The sequence below is a fragment of the Geotrypetes seraphini genome, chromosome 3 (genome assembly GCF_902459505.1).
Source record: "Geotrypetes seraphini chromosome 3, aGeoSer1.1, whole genome shotgun sequence".
In the NCBI taxonomy this organism is placed as follows: Eukaryota; Metazoa; Chordata; class Amphibia; order Gymnophiona; family Dermophiidae; genus Geotrypetes; species Geotrypetes seraphini.
In genome coordinates, this window is record NC_047086.1 from 158,774,792 (window position 1) to 158,787,301 (window position 12,510).

Consider the following 12,510-nt stretch of genomic DNA (forward strand, 5'->3'; position numbering starts at 1 on the left):
GGGCAGGGCATTGTGGGTAGGGCAGGGCAGGGGGGCCCAGTGTACTTGTGTGCCTAGGGGCCCTCGATGAATTAATCCTGCCCTGGTTCCAGGTATAAGAGAGGATGAAAGCTTGTGTCTCTGGAAGAAGGGAAAAAGAAACTGAGTCCTTAAACCAGCATTTAAGAGAGTATAAACATTATAAGCATGTCTTCAAGTAAGCTGTTGTTCAGTAAAGTGTAAATGTCAGTTACACAAAAAGACATTCTGTGGGGGCTTGGCTCTCATTGAGGTGTGGTATGCCATGAAATTGTGGATACCAAAAGGGCAATTCTATATGTGGGGACCATTAGATGGGCACCTAGAAAGTACCTGGCCAGAACCTGCTCTACAAAGGGACATAGGTGTTACCTTACTTTATAGAATACTAGTGTAACAAGTCAAATGCACACATACTAGTGGATTTTCAGTCTGTAGGGGTTAGCGTTTTTTAAAATGCTGACTACCACAGGCAGAATGAGCCCTGGATCTTCAATGCCAAGCCCTGTTTATGTACCAGCATTGAGTGTCCATGGCTAGTTTGTTACGTGCTAGCCACCAGAGCTTATGTGGGGCTTGGCTGATATTCTGCGATCAGCATAAGACACTTATGTGAAATCCAGCTGAATATTGACCAGGATCCACATAGGTATTTCTGACCACTCCTGAGCCCCCCTCAATTCTGACCCCTCCCAGCATATCTCCCTCCCTCTCCCCTACCCACCTCAGGATCCTCCTCCTGCCTTCTTTCCCCTCCCTCCCCAATACCAGATTGTGGCAGGTTTACCTGCCCAATTCTTGGTGGTCTAGTGGGAAAATGGACAGGAGTCGTTCTTTCTGTTATGGCTGCCTCCTTAAAATGGCTGCCATGATATCTAGCAGTAGCCTTGCAGTACTGTACTTCGAAGTGTTGTTTCTTGACATATTGAATTTTTAATGCCTGAAAAACTAATTCACTGTGACAGGATCCACCTGCATATTGCAGACAAGTGTTCTCATAAGTTGCATTTTGCTTTCCCTTTCTTCTTCAGGTGTTGCACCGCAGTGATGGGTACGATGGGAAAGTGTTCATCCCACAAGAACAAGTGGTAATTAACTTCATCAGTATTAGTGTTAAGGACAACCCTCTGAGCAGCCACAGAAACATGAACTGTAATTTGCAAGATGATGCCATGCAGAACATTGACGTCTCTCCAGATGAAAGCAACCTTCAAAAGCAGGTGCAGGAAGAAGCATCAGATGTAAAACATTTAGGCTACACATCACAGGCACAAGAGCCAGCCTTTAAGATGCAGCAAGACGTGAGGTTATCATTACAGACTCCACAAGGACTTCAGTTTGCTCCAATTTCCAATAACGAGGAGTCCATTCTATATGGGCTTATCATGAGGCCAGTAGGTTTTTCTCCAGTGAAAGAACAAAGAGAACAGTATTTGAAGGTGATGCCTGCTGCAAAGAACCTACTTCTATTTAACTCACCAAATATTTTATTAAATGCTGGCATTGCAAATCTAGAACAAGCACGGTGGCTTTATCTACAACAGATGGAAGGAAGTCCCGGCTTGGATCTTAATGACATACAGCAAGAAGCCAGTGAAGCAGGAGAGGAAGAAGAGCACAAAACAATGGTGGTGGATTGGGATCCTCGAACAAAACAATTGAAAATACCCAAATTTTCTCACTTTGTACATGACAGAGAGGAGGACGAACAGGCTTGCACACAAAGGGACCTTAATGAAGAAGAAGGGCTTTTATCCAAACTGTACAAGAGACAGAGTTCTGAGGAGCCACCAGAAGATACTAACGACGTATATCTTAAGCAGTTCAAAGAACAATGGGACCTGCAGGTTCAAATGGAAGAGTAGAAAGGATTATTGTAATTGCACAAATACAATAGTATAATAGTGATTTCATGACAATGCTATGGTTGTCTAGACCAGGGATAGGCAATTCCGGTCCTCGAGAGCCACCGGCAGGTCAGGTTTTCAGGATATCCACAATAAATATGCATGAGATAGATTTGCATATCAAAGAGGCAGTGCATGCAAATCCATCTCATACATATTCATTGTTAAACTCTAATAAGTTAATTTTCAACATTTATTAATTTAATATATACTTTTTTAAAATCATAAATATTAACACAATACATTACATCAGTCACCCAACATGTATCAATGAAACTCTCCCTTTCCCAATCTCATCAGAAAGCTGAAATAAGTGTGGTTGCTTTTGAAGATGAATATGAACAGCACATTGACTTTAGAAAAGTATCTATAAACTATAAATGAGATTGGAAGAGCGTCGTTTAACAAGGCAAATTTTGCACAAAAGTTTTTTGAACTGTGAATGACTGAACTTTTCTGAGGGGATTGGGAATGGGAGAGTTTCATTGGTACTTGTCGGGTGATTGATGTAATGTAATGTATTGTGTTAATATTTATAATTTTAAAAAGTATATATTAAATAAATAAATGTTGAAAATTAACTTATTAGAGTTTTAACAATAGCGGGTATTTTGGTTATATGGTATATATAGATAACACTATTTATATATTATAATTAGCTCCATTCTCAGGTGTTTGGTGTATCCAGATACATATTCATTGTGGATATCCTGAAAACCTGACCTGCCTGTAGCTCTCGAGACCCGGAATTGCCAACCCCTGATCTAGTCTAACCAGATATCCTGTCCTCATTGTCAAAGACATATCCCAGCTGTTGGTCACATATCATGACTACCTGGATGTTGTTTCCTTAAACAGGACAGTTTTGGGGGGGGTTTGTGTCCTTTTAAAAAATATTTTTTTACTAGTGTTTTAGCCCGTTACATTAACAGGTGCTAGTAAAGCCTCCTTCCCTCATATGTCTCCTATTTTCAGCCCCAGCTCCAAACCTATTTTTATCCCCCCCCAGCCCCCTTCTTCCATCTGTTCCCTTTCAGCCTGAGCCCCCTTTTCTCACCAACAGCATTTCCCTCCCCACTCCACTTCCCTGTCCAGCAGTACCTCTTCCCTGCTCCCCCTGTCCCTCTTCATTGCTCCCCCGGCCCAGTAGCACCTCTTCCCTGCTCCCCCTAACCCTCTTCATTGCTCCCCCGGCCCAGTAGCACCTCTTCCCTGCTCTCCCTGTCCCTCTTCATTGCTCCCCCGGCCCAGTAGCATCTCTTCCCTGCTCCCCCTGTCCCTCTTCATTGCTCCCCCGGTCCAGTAGGAACTCTTCCCTGCTCCCCCTGTCCCTCTTCCCTGCTCCAGCAGCACCCCTTACCTATTTCCTCAGTCCAGTAAGCAGCGTTGTGAGCATCGCGACTGGTTTTTGCAAACCTTGTAGGCTGCTCTGCCCCTCGGAAGTACGTTCCCTCTGACACGATCACGTATGTCAGAGGAAACGTTCTACTGAGGTGCTGTGCGGCCTGCGAAGTTTGGTACAGCCAGCCGCAATCCTCACGGGAGCAGTGCCAGACCCTCAGCGGCTCGAAGCCCTCCTCCCATCAGCCGCCACTCCGCACCGCCTTTCATGCGCCTTAGCGCGCATGCACACTCTGCTGACCACAGACCTACAGATCAGAGATCAGGGAACACGGCGGTAAGAGTGCGCATGTGCGCTTAGCATTTTATTATAGTAGATTGAAAATGGCAAATGGCCCCAACAAAAGAAATCACAACCGTCAAAATGATAATACAGAAAGAACAAAGTAACAATAGAATAACTAGCAGGTACAATCTCCCCAAGGAGGGAATCCAACAATGAGCAGATCATAACCCAGCAGAAAGAAAATCATCATAACATACCGAACCCACAGAATCCCACTGCTGGCACTGCTATATTGCACCATCTTGAATAAAAGATCTCACGAGATCCTTACTAAAGGGTCAATGCAGGACGTTATGCATAAGAACTGTGCACTCTAGCTCAACGCAGAGTTTCCATATGCAGGCATTACAAAAGAAATGCTTTTGCACCCAAAGTAGTAAGCAAATGAACTGTGTGCAAAAAATTATGTGCTAACATGGGAGAGAATAGCCAATGCATGTACACCTGGGTCTGGGTCTTTTGAGCGAAAAAGTTATTTCAGCATTACCATGCCTCCATGGTCAGTCAGTTTATTTCTTTTTCTGTTTAAATCTTTATTGATTTTCAAACTTTGATAGTGCAATACAATTGGTAAATCAAAAAATACTGCTTAGTATGCACTAATAACTATACAATTATTACATTAGTCATTTACTCCCATCCTCATCTTAATTATTAATACAATAAAACATATGATGTGATTTCAATATTATAATTAAATAATTTAACTCCTCAAAGTACATTTCCTTCCCTGGATGTGTAAAGAAATCTAATGAAAAGGGAAGAAACATGACCCTTACTGTAATGCAACAAAAGTAGTCAATGGACTCCCTTCATCATTAAAGGACTTACTAGTCCCCAAACGTTCCGCCATCATTCTTTCATACTTATATGTGGTACACACATTTACCCACCAAAAAGTGTAATTAATCCTGTCATGGTTCTTCCAATTATGTGTGATCAGTTGAACAGCTATTCCCATCATGATCAGGAAAAGGCGACTTATACTTATCTAAAGTAGGCTTAACATGTAGTAACGTAACACAAATTACAGCTTCGTAGGTTAAGGGAATACACTTCCCCCTCCCCATTCGCGGTTTCCCTACTCGCGATTTCACATAATCGTGATTTTTTTTTTTGGGGGGGGGGAGAGACTATGGAAACTCCCCACAGCCAATTCCTAATGGCTATCTACACGGGGCAGGAGCGTAGGAAGATCGCTCCTGCCCCGAAAAGCAGCTAGACCACCAGGTAAGGCCAGGATGACAGGGGAAGGCGGAAGGGAGGCGGGGGTGTTGAAACTGTTGAGAGGACATGACTCCTGGACTTACTTGAATCTCACTTGTTTGCTCATCGGTTTATACCCGTGCGAGACCTGTTCTCCATTTTGTGAAACGTTTATTGCAACACCAATAATTTTGTGTAGCATTTGTCAATAGTCCAGCCTCAGCTTCTTATCCCTGTCTGTATTTTTTTTTTTTTTTGCCCCAATGAAACTTGCCAAAAGTTGCAGATCCTCAATGCTCACAGTAAAGAGAAGAAATAGATATTAAATCCTCAATAATGTGGACTACAAAAGAAAAGGTAGCCCTTTACTTCTCCTCAAACCTGGTGTCTCCATCTTTTGGTCCTCTGTGCATTTCTGTGTATCTGCACTGAATAACTAATGCCTTCTTTATCACGGGATTTAAATGAACTGTGGCTGATGTCTACTGGAGTCTTTGCACACAACTCATTTAATGGTCACCAGTCAAACGACACCCACTACACTGAAAACTCCCCCCAAACCCCCTCAATGGGAGCACGGGGACTTCTAAATGTAATGGAGGGGGTTCCTCTCACCCCCTCACAGCGCTAACGGAAAGACTTCAAAGCGGTGGGAGCAACGGTGCGCATATGTCCTATGCGCAAATGTCGCAGTGAGATTGTCGGTATGCCAAAGTCCGGGGTGCTTTTGATGGTGTACCCCTTTTAACATAGGGCATCCACTTAGGGCCAGATTCTGTACAGTGCAGCCAAAGTTACTTGCACATGATTCTATAAACTACACCTAACTTCAGAAGCGTTTTATAGAATCACGTCAAGCGCCATCTTTTCTGGCACCGATTGGGTAGTCATTTACAGATTATGGTCTGTAGTGCACAAGCTTTCATTATTTGAACATCTTGTTAAATCACAAGGGTCAGAATTATGTTCACAAAAAGTATGTCTGTCAGGTATATGGAGATTGGTTTCATGTTTATGTTATCGTGCAACTCGCCCAGGTTTTAGGCAAGAAATAATTTTTTTTTTTTTTTTTTTAAATCGTATTAAATAACCACAAGATTCTGTACTAATATATTGCAAATAGCCAGTACTTCTTGGCAAAATTCAAGGGGGTGCTGTAAAGCTCTCAGCCCAGCCAAGAAGAGAATGACGTGAGTATGGTTCAATCAATGATCTGAAACAATGTCAAAACAGAGAATTTGTTTCTGCAAATTGGCACTTAACGAAATAAGATAACACTCATTTTAGCTGCAGTGGCAAAATAGCGCTCAGAATTTAGGAAGTTGGCTGGTTGGGCTGAGAACAGCACACCCTTGTAAGCCATGTGCATGATTAAATATGGATATTTTGGGGTCCTTTTACTAAGAAACAAATTTGTATGCTCTAAATGCTTAGAAGCCCATAGATATAAAATGGGCTCTTAGCATTTAGCGTATGCTAATAGTTAATGACCTTTAGTAAAAGGACTCCTTAATCTTGCATTTATTCATCAGCAAGCTTACAGATTCATGTCCTATTAACAACAGTATTGATTCTGCCTCAACACTGCAGTAGATGCATAGTTAATTCTCCCTCCTCTTCACCCCCATAAACACCCTCCTCCACCCTTCTTTTTGTCTATATATTCACAAAGTCCACTTAGAGCAGGAAACTTTGTAAGTAAAAAATATCATCAGATAGCCAAAACTCACTGGTTTGATTCCTTCCAGGGACTGAGCTCCTAACCTTTTTCTATCCCATTGCTGCCCACTCTTTTTGCTGCTGAATGGGTGTAATGAAATTTTGAGTATAAATATAGGTACTGAGCTCTAGTAAATTTTCAAAGAGGTCAAGTTAGGAGCGTAATAACTCCTTTGAATACCACACACACTCTTAAGTCAGAGACTTAGAAGCATTTATGTAGTCAAACATTTCTTCCTTTTCTAGTTAAGATGAATTTGCTGGTTGTGGTGAAGATATGCAGTGGTCTCAGAAACTATGTTTTTCTTCAGCTATAAAGACAGGATGTGTTGTCTTGTAGGGGGGCTTTGGAAGATCAAACGAACTCCTTCATGTGATAAAATATTTGATGTCAGCCAAATGTGAACTTTTTCTAGCAGAAAAACAAGAGACCTGTAAATTTTGTAATCTCTGAAGGAATCTTTAAATTGACCTTGGATGCATGGTCTTACAGGGCTTCAGACCTAAATTGAGCATTTAGAAAAGAAGAGAATTTATATTCTGAGAGTGCTATAATCATATTCTGAGGGTCTGCTCTTAAAGAGTCTGCTATACTGGAGCCTTAACAGGCTCTCTGACATTCAGCCTGTAGTGGTCAGCAGTATTAAAACTACTGATCACTGCAAGCTTAATCTAACCTAGATAGTCAAAGCCAGGCCATTCCCGGGCACCAGCATTGAATATCTAGGCCAGACATGGACTCCGAACTTATGTGGGTGCCCCTGATATCAGTGGCATACCAAGGGAGGGATGGGAGTTGGTCTGTTCCAAGTGCAGGGAACTTAGGGGTGCTGCAGCAGTCGCGGGTCTGCGGTCTGCCTGCAGGTGGCCTTCGGCTCTGCCAGCCCCAGCACCCTCTAACATCAACATCTTGTTCTCGGATGGAGGATCAGCAGCCCACAACCCCACAACCGATCCACGCACCTTCCCACTGTAGTGTAGCAAGATGCCTTCCTTGTGGTAACAGGAGAAAAATTCAGGATTTAAAAAAAAAAAAATTCTTTAAAAATTTCTTATATACCATCCGCAAGCCCTAAAGCTATCAAAGTGATGTACATTCAGAATACAGTAGGTGTTTTTCTGTCCCTGGAGGATAGTGTCTTCCTTTGAAACTGGAGGGAAGTGATAAAATAAGAAATCCTATACTAAGCTGCAGTAGGCGCTAATGCGCACCTAATATAACTTAAAATGGCATACCTCAGGAGACGCTCAGACATCCTTACAGTAAGTGCCAAATATGCAAATGCTAATCGTGTGCTAAAAACTATTTTTACATTTTTAAAGGAGACATGTCTGGGGGCAGAGTAGGGGAATTCCTGCACTAATCAGTTACTGGAAGCTACATTACCACAAGCTAACTGGTTAGCACAAGATAGCACGTGAGTCCTTACCATCTACAAAATGGGTGATGGAAGCTGCACACACGATAATGTTTTATAAGTTGCAGTGAGCTAATGGCATCATTAATAGGGTTACCAGGTGGCTCCAGAAAAAGGAGGATGGATTGAGACATCCGTGTTTTACTTCCATTGAAAGCAACAGAAGTAAAATCCAGATGTCCCAATCCATCTCACTTTTTCTGGAGCCAAGTGGTAACCCTAATCATTAATGCATGGTCATTAAATAATTTTTTCTAAAAAATTTGAAAAAGGCCATTTTCACAACTGTGATAAAAATGACATTAGCACATGAGTTGGCTAATTATTATGTAAATGTAATGTTAATTTAAAATGATCAAACCATGTTATCTGTGAATGTTAATTTAGGAAGTTAAATTGTACTATACAATTGTAACCCATCTAACTAATTATCCTAATTATCATTATGTAACTCGTTTGTCCAAATATTGTCTGTTACCTTGTAACCCATTCTGAGCTCTCTGGTGATAATGCAAGAATGTTTGCGAACGTAATCCACCAATCCAATAACACCAATTCTCCCATGTTGGCGCTAGCTCTTGATGCTGAAAAAGCATTTGATTGAGTTGAATGGCAGTATCTTTTTGCTACATTAAAATGGTTTGGTTTTGATGATACTTCAGTGGCCATGATCAAGGTTTTATACACTGCTCCTACTACTAATGTGAGAATAAATGGAATGGCGTCATCTTCCTTTCATCCCACCAGAGGCATGCGGCAAAGATGTCCGCTATCACCTTTGCTTTTCAATCTAGCGTTGGAACCATTTCTCCATTCCATCCGCAACAATGTCAAAATCGGGGGTGCTTGCTGTGGCAATGTTGAGGTGAAATTCTCAGCTTATGCTGATGATGTGCTCTTATAGACAACTTCGGACTCCTTACCGGCATTGTTATCTACTATTAAGAACTACTCTAATATTTCGGGTTACAAACTCAACGCTACCAAGACCAAACTTATGCCTTTAAATTCCTTAGTTCAACAAAGTGAGATCACACAATACAAATTTAAATGATCTAATGATAAAATCAAATATCTGGGGGTTAATTTTGGTTCTACTCTAGATGCAACTATAGAACTCTGCTCCAATCATATTCTACAACTCATTAAGGATCAAGTCTGTAGATGGAACCCCTCTAAGACTATCATGGTGGGGGTGATTGGAGTCAATCAAAATGATCCTATCTCCCAAAATTATATACACTTTAAGTAGGTTACCTGTGTTATTACATTCCTCACTCTACAGAAAAATTGATACGGTTTTATCGCAATATCTTTGGAATAACAATACTCCAAGGATAGCATTATGGAAATTGAAATGTGGTAAAAAAAGATGGCAGAGTTAACTTTCCAGATTATTTTGATTATCGCTGCACCTTTATATTACGCCAAGGGTCTCGATGGCTGTTGTCAGGCACTTCTTCATCGTCCAATAATGTTTAGCTAACCTTTGAAAAGTGTCGCTATTGTCCTTATTCACTGGACTGCCTTCCATTCATGACACCATTCAATAACAATGTGGATAAGGACCATATTCTGTCATCCATGAGAACGGTAATTAACCACATGGAGAGGTTACTTGAGCATCCCTGGCTTCGTACGCTTCATTCCCCTATATGGAGAAATGATGCAATCAAAATCCAAAAACATATGATTGACTGGAAGCCTTGACAGCAAGCTAGTATATGGCAAATAAGACAGCTACAAGATAGTAATGGTTGGATACCATATGATGAGCTGTGTAACAGATCAGGTTTAAACACAAATCGACAATATCAATGGCTTCAACTCAAACATGTCATACATAGTCTTCTTCTCAAATCTTCACTTTCAGATGCTATATCCTTACTCTTTCTCACTCCATTGGTATTAAACAGAAAGAAGCGTCTCAATGGTATAAGATTATAAGAAGTAAAAAATCATTGCATCCACAAGAAGTAGAGTCCTGCTGGAATATTGACTTACAACATGACTTGTCGGAATGGGATTGGCAGGCCCTGTAGATTCGTACTTCTCGGGTATCAAATGAGTGTCCTTTCTCCAAACATCCTTCTTTTTATTACACAGGGCATACTGGACTCCTAGCAGACTATCCAAACTTAACTCCAAATCAAGCGATAAGTGCTAGTCCTGTGGCCTTTCAAAGGGTACGCTTTGTCATATGATCTTTGACTGTCCATTACTTGAAATTTTTTGGAAAAAGGTTTGGGGAAACATCTGTTCTCTGCTCCTGTTGTCTGTACCCTTATCCTACTCAACAATCATTGGAGGAAGTTATGGATCTTCCACATTGCTACCAAAGGAGGCAGAGAACTTGTTGCATATGCTTGTTCTTATAGCCCTCAAGCTCATCCTCTCAAACTGGAAAAAGCTGGATGTGGATGTCAGTTAGTAATTCCAAATCAGCTATGTTGTCTTTTGTGACAAATTATAGAAAGTTTTTACAGAAAGGGCAATATGGAAATTGATTAGGCAGGACCAGCCTAACTATTAGGCAAGACTAGGCAGTCACCTAAGGCAACAGCTTCTGTGGGGAAGACCAAGAGAAGCAGCAATTAAAGCAAAACAATGGGTTCTGCCAACCAGACAACCCAAAGAGCCATCAGCATTTTTACAGGATATTTGCATGATAATGATTCTCGAGCTTAATTGTCATCCTTTATGGACCCCAATTAAGTACAAAAAAGTATGGTACTAAAATGGATGACTTCTGTTGGTCTTGTAATATTTCTGTTGACTCTTTCATTTATGCAGGTTATTAAAGACACATATTTGGCAGAAAATTCAAGCAATATTCCAAATTGATATTTATATTTCCTGTGGAGCTCGGCTCCCAATAACTTAAGAAAGATTACATACTTAGACACTTTCAGATCTAGACTTAAAACATTCCTATTCAAAGATGCCTTTGAATTTGATCATCCTTTTAAGGATGTTTTACATTTTTGATAGACTTGCCCTTAAGCCGGTCTCTCTGTTATCCCTGCCTTTTGTTTTTTTACAATTTTGTTCTTTTCTATCCAAATTTTGTATTTCTTCCCCTTCTCCTTTCGTACCAGTCAGTCATTATTTCTATTAAATGCTTCATGTTTGTCTGTTGGTAGGTTTTGATGTATTACTCTTTTTTTGTTTCCCCTGTATTTTTAACTATGGGCTCCTTTTACTAAGGTGCACTAGCGTTTTTAGCACATGCACAAAATTACCGCAGGCTAAACCGCACAGTATGCTTCTAGAATAACGCCAGCTCAATGCCGGCATTAAGGTCTAGCGCATTTGGCAATTTAATGTGCGCTATTCCACACGTTAAGGCCCTAACGCACCTTAGTGAAAGGATCCCTTTGTAAAACTGCCTTGAATAATAAGGCGGTATATGAAATTTTAATAAACTTGAAATTTGGAAATCGATAGTTCTTCCTATTCCAAAATCAAAATCTAATGGATATATTTGATTTAAAAAAAAAAAAAATTCTATTGCCCTTAAACTTATTAACCACTAGAAATATAACACTGACCTCACTGTACATTATGGTGGAATTCAATATGTCTGTTTAGAAAATCTGAGAAAATATTAGAGCAAAAGTTTCCAATCAGCTCCACAAGGATTCACAAATGGAAACCATACCCATTAGATTGTTATATGTCTACTAGTGTTTAAGCCGTTAGATTAACGGGTGCTAGAATAGAATAGAGTAGACTTAACAGGTAATAAAATATACTGGAAACTTACTGTGTGAGCTTTAATATCCTTTGTACGTTTGATATCCAGGCTTTAAATAGTGTTCTGAAATTTAAGTTGTTTTTTTGTTTTTTTTTAAATTATTTATGTATTTTGTTATTTGTCTCTATTCTTGGCCAATGTCTGTCTGTACTGTATGTCTTTTTTTCTTTGTCCCTCTCCTTGGCCGTTGGCTGTCTTTATGTTTGGGTTTTTTTCTTTCTTTCTCTCTCCTTGCCCGCTGGCTGTCTGTCTCTCTCTCCCTGTCCCCATGTCTATCTGTCATTCTTTCTGTCTCTCTCCCTGGCCCCCTGTCTGTATGGTTTTCTTGCTTTCTGTCTCTCTTCCTGCCCGCTGTCTTTTTGTGTGTCGTTCTTCGTTCTCATGCGTTACCTGTCTTTCTGTCTCTCTCTATGGCCCCCTGCCTGCCTGTCTCTCTCTGTGGTGCCACGGCTGTCTGCCTTTTTTTCTTTGTGTCTCTGTCCATTGTCCCCTTCTGTCTTGCCCTCCCCCATAGCAAACCAAGATTGCCCCAAAAGCATAGCAAATTTACTGCCTATCCCCTTTCCCTCTCCCCCTCCACTTCCCTGTGAGCAGTAGCATTCCCCCCCAAAAAAAATTCCCTGTGCAGCAGCAGCAGCAGCTCCCTTACACCCTTCTCTGTTCAGCATAAGCAGGTTTCCCTCACCTTCCACTTTCATGTGCAGTATTTGTGCCAAAGTATTTTTTGATTTGAAAGTAACGGCGTTGGCTCCTCTCACAAGCGTTGGCTTGTGGTGGAAGATTTATCCGAGAGGCACT

At 40.9% G+C, this 12,510-nt stretch overlaps 1 protein-coding gene across 3 annotated transcripts in view; it reads left to right on the forward strand.

Annotated features, from left to right (window-relative positions):
- The window catches only part of IL20RA (interleukin 20 receptor subunit alpha), a 39,135-nt gene extending 36,226 nt beyond the window's left edge, over nucleotides 1–2,909 (forward strand). For all 3 annotated transcript variants that reach the window (XM_033935596.1, XM_033935597.1, XM_033935598.1), the window contains one exon: nucleotides 1,050–2,909. In XM_033935596.1, coding sequence (XP_033791487.1) covers nucleotides 1,050–1,883 — 834 coding nt within the window. In that variant the 3' untranslated portion in view covers nucleotides 1,884–2,909. The remainder of the gene's footprint in view (nucleotides 1–1,049) is intronic.
- The last annotated feature ends 9,601 nt before the right edge of the window (nucleotides 2,910–12,510 follow it).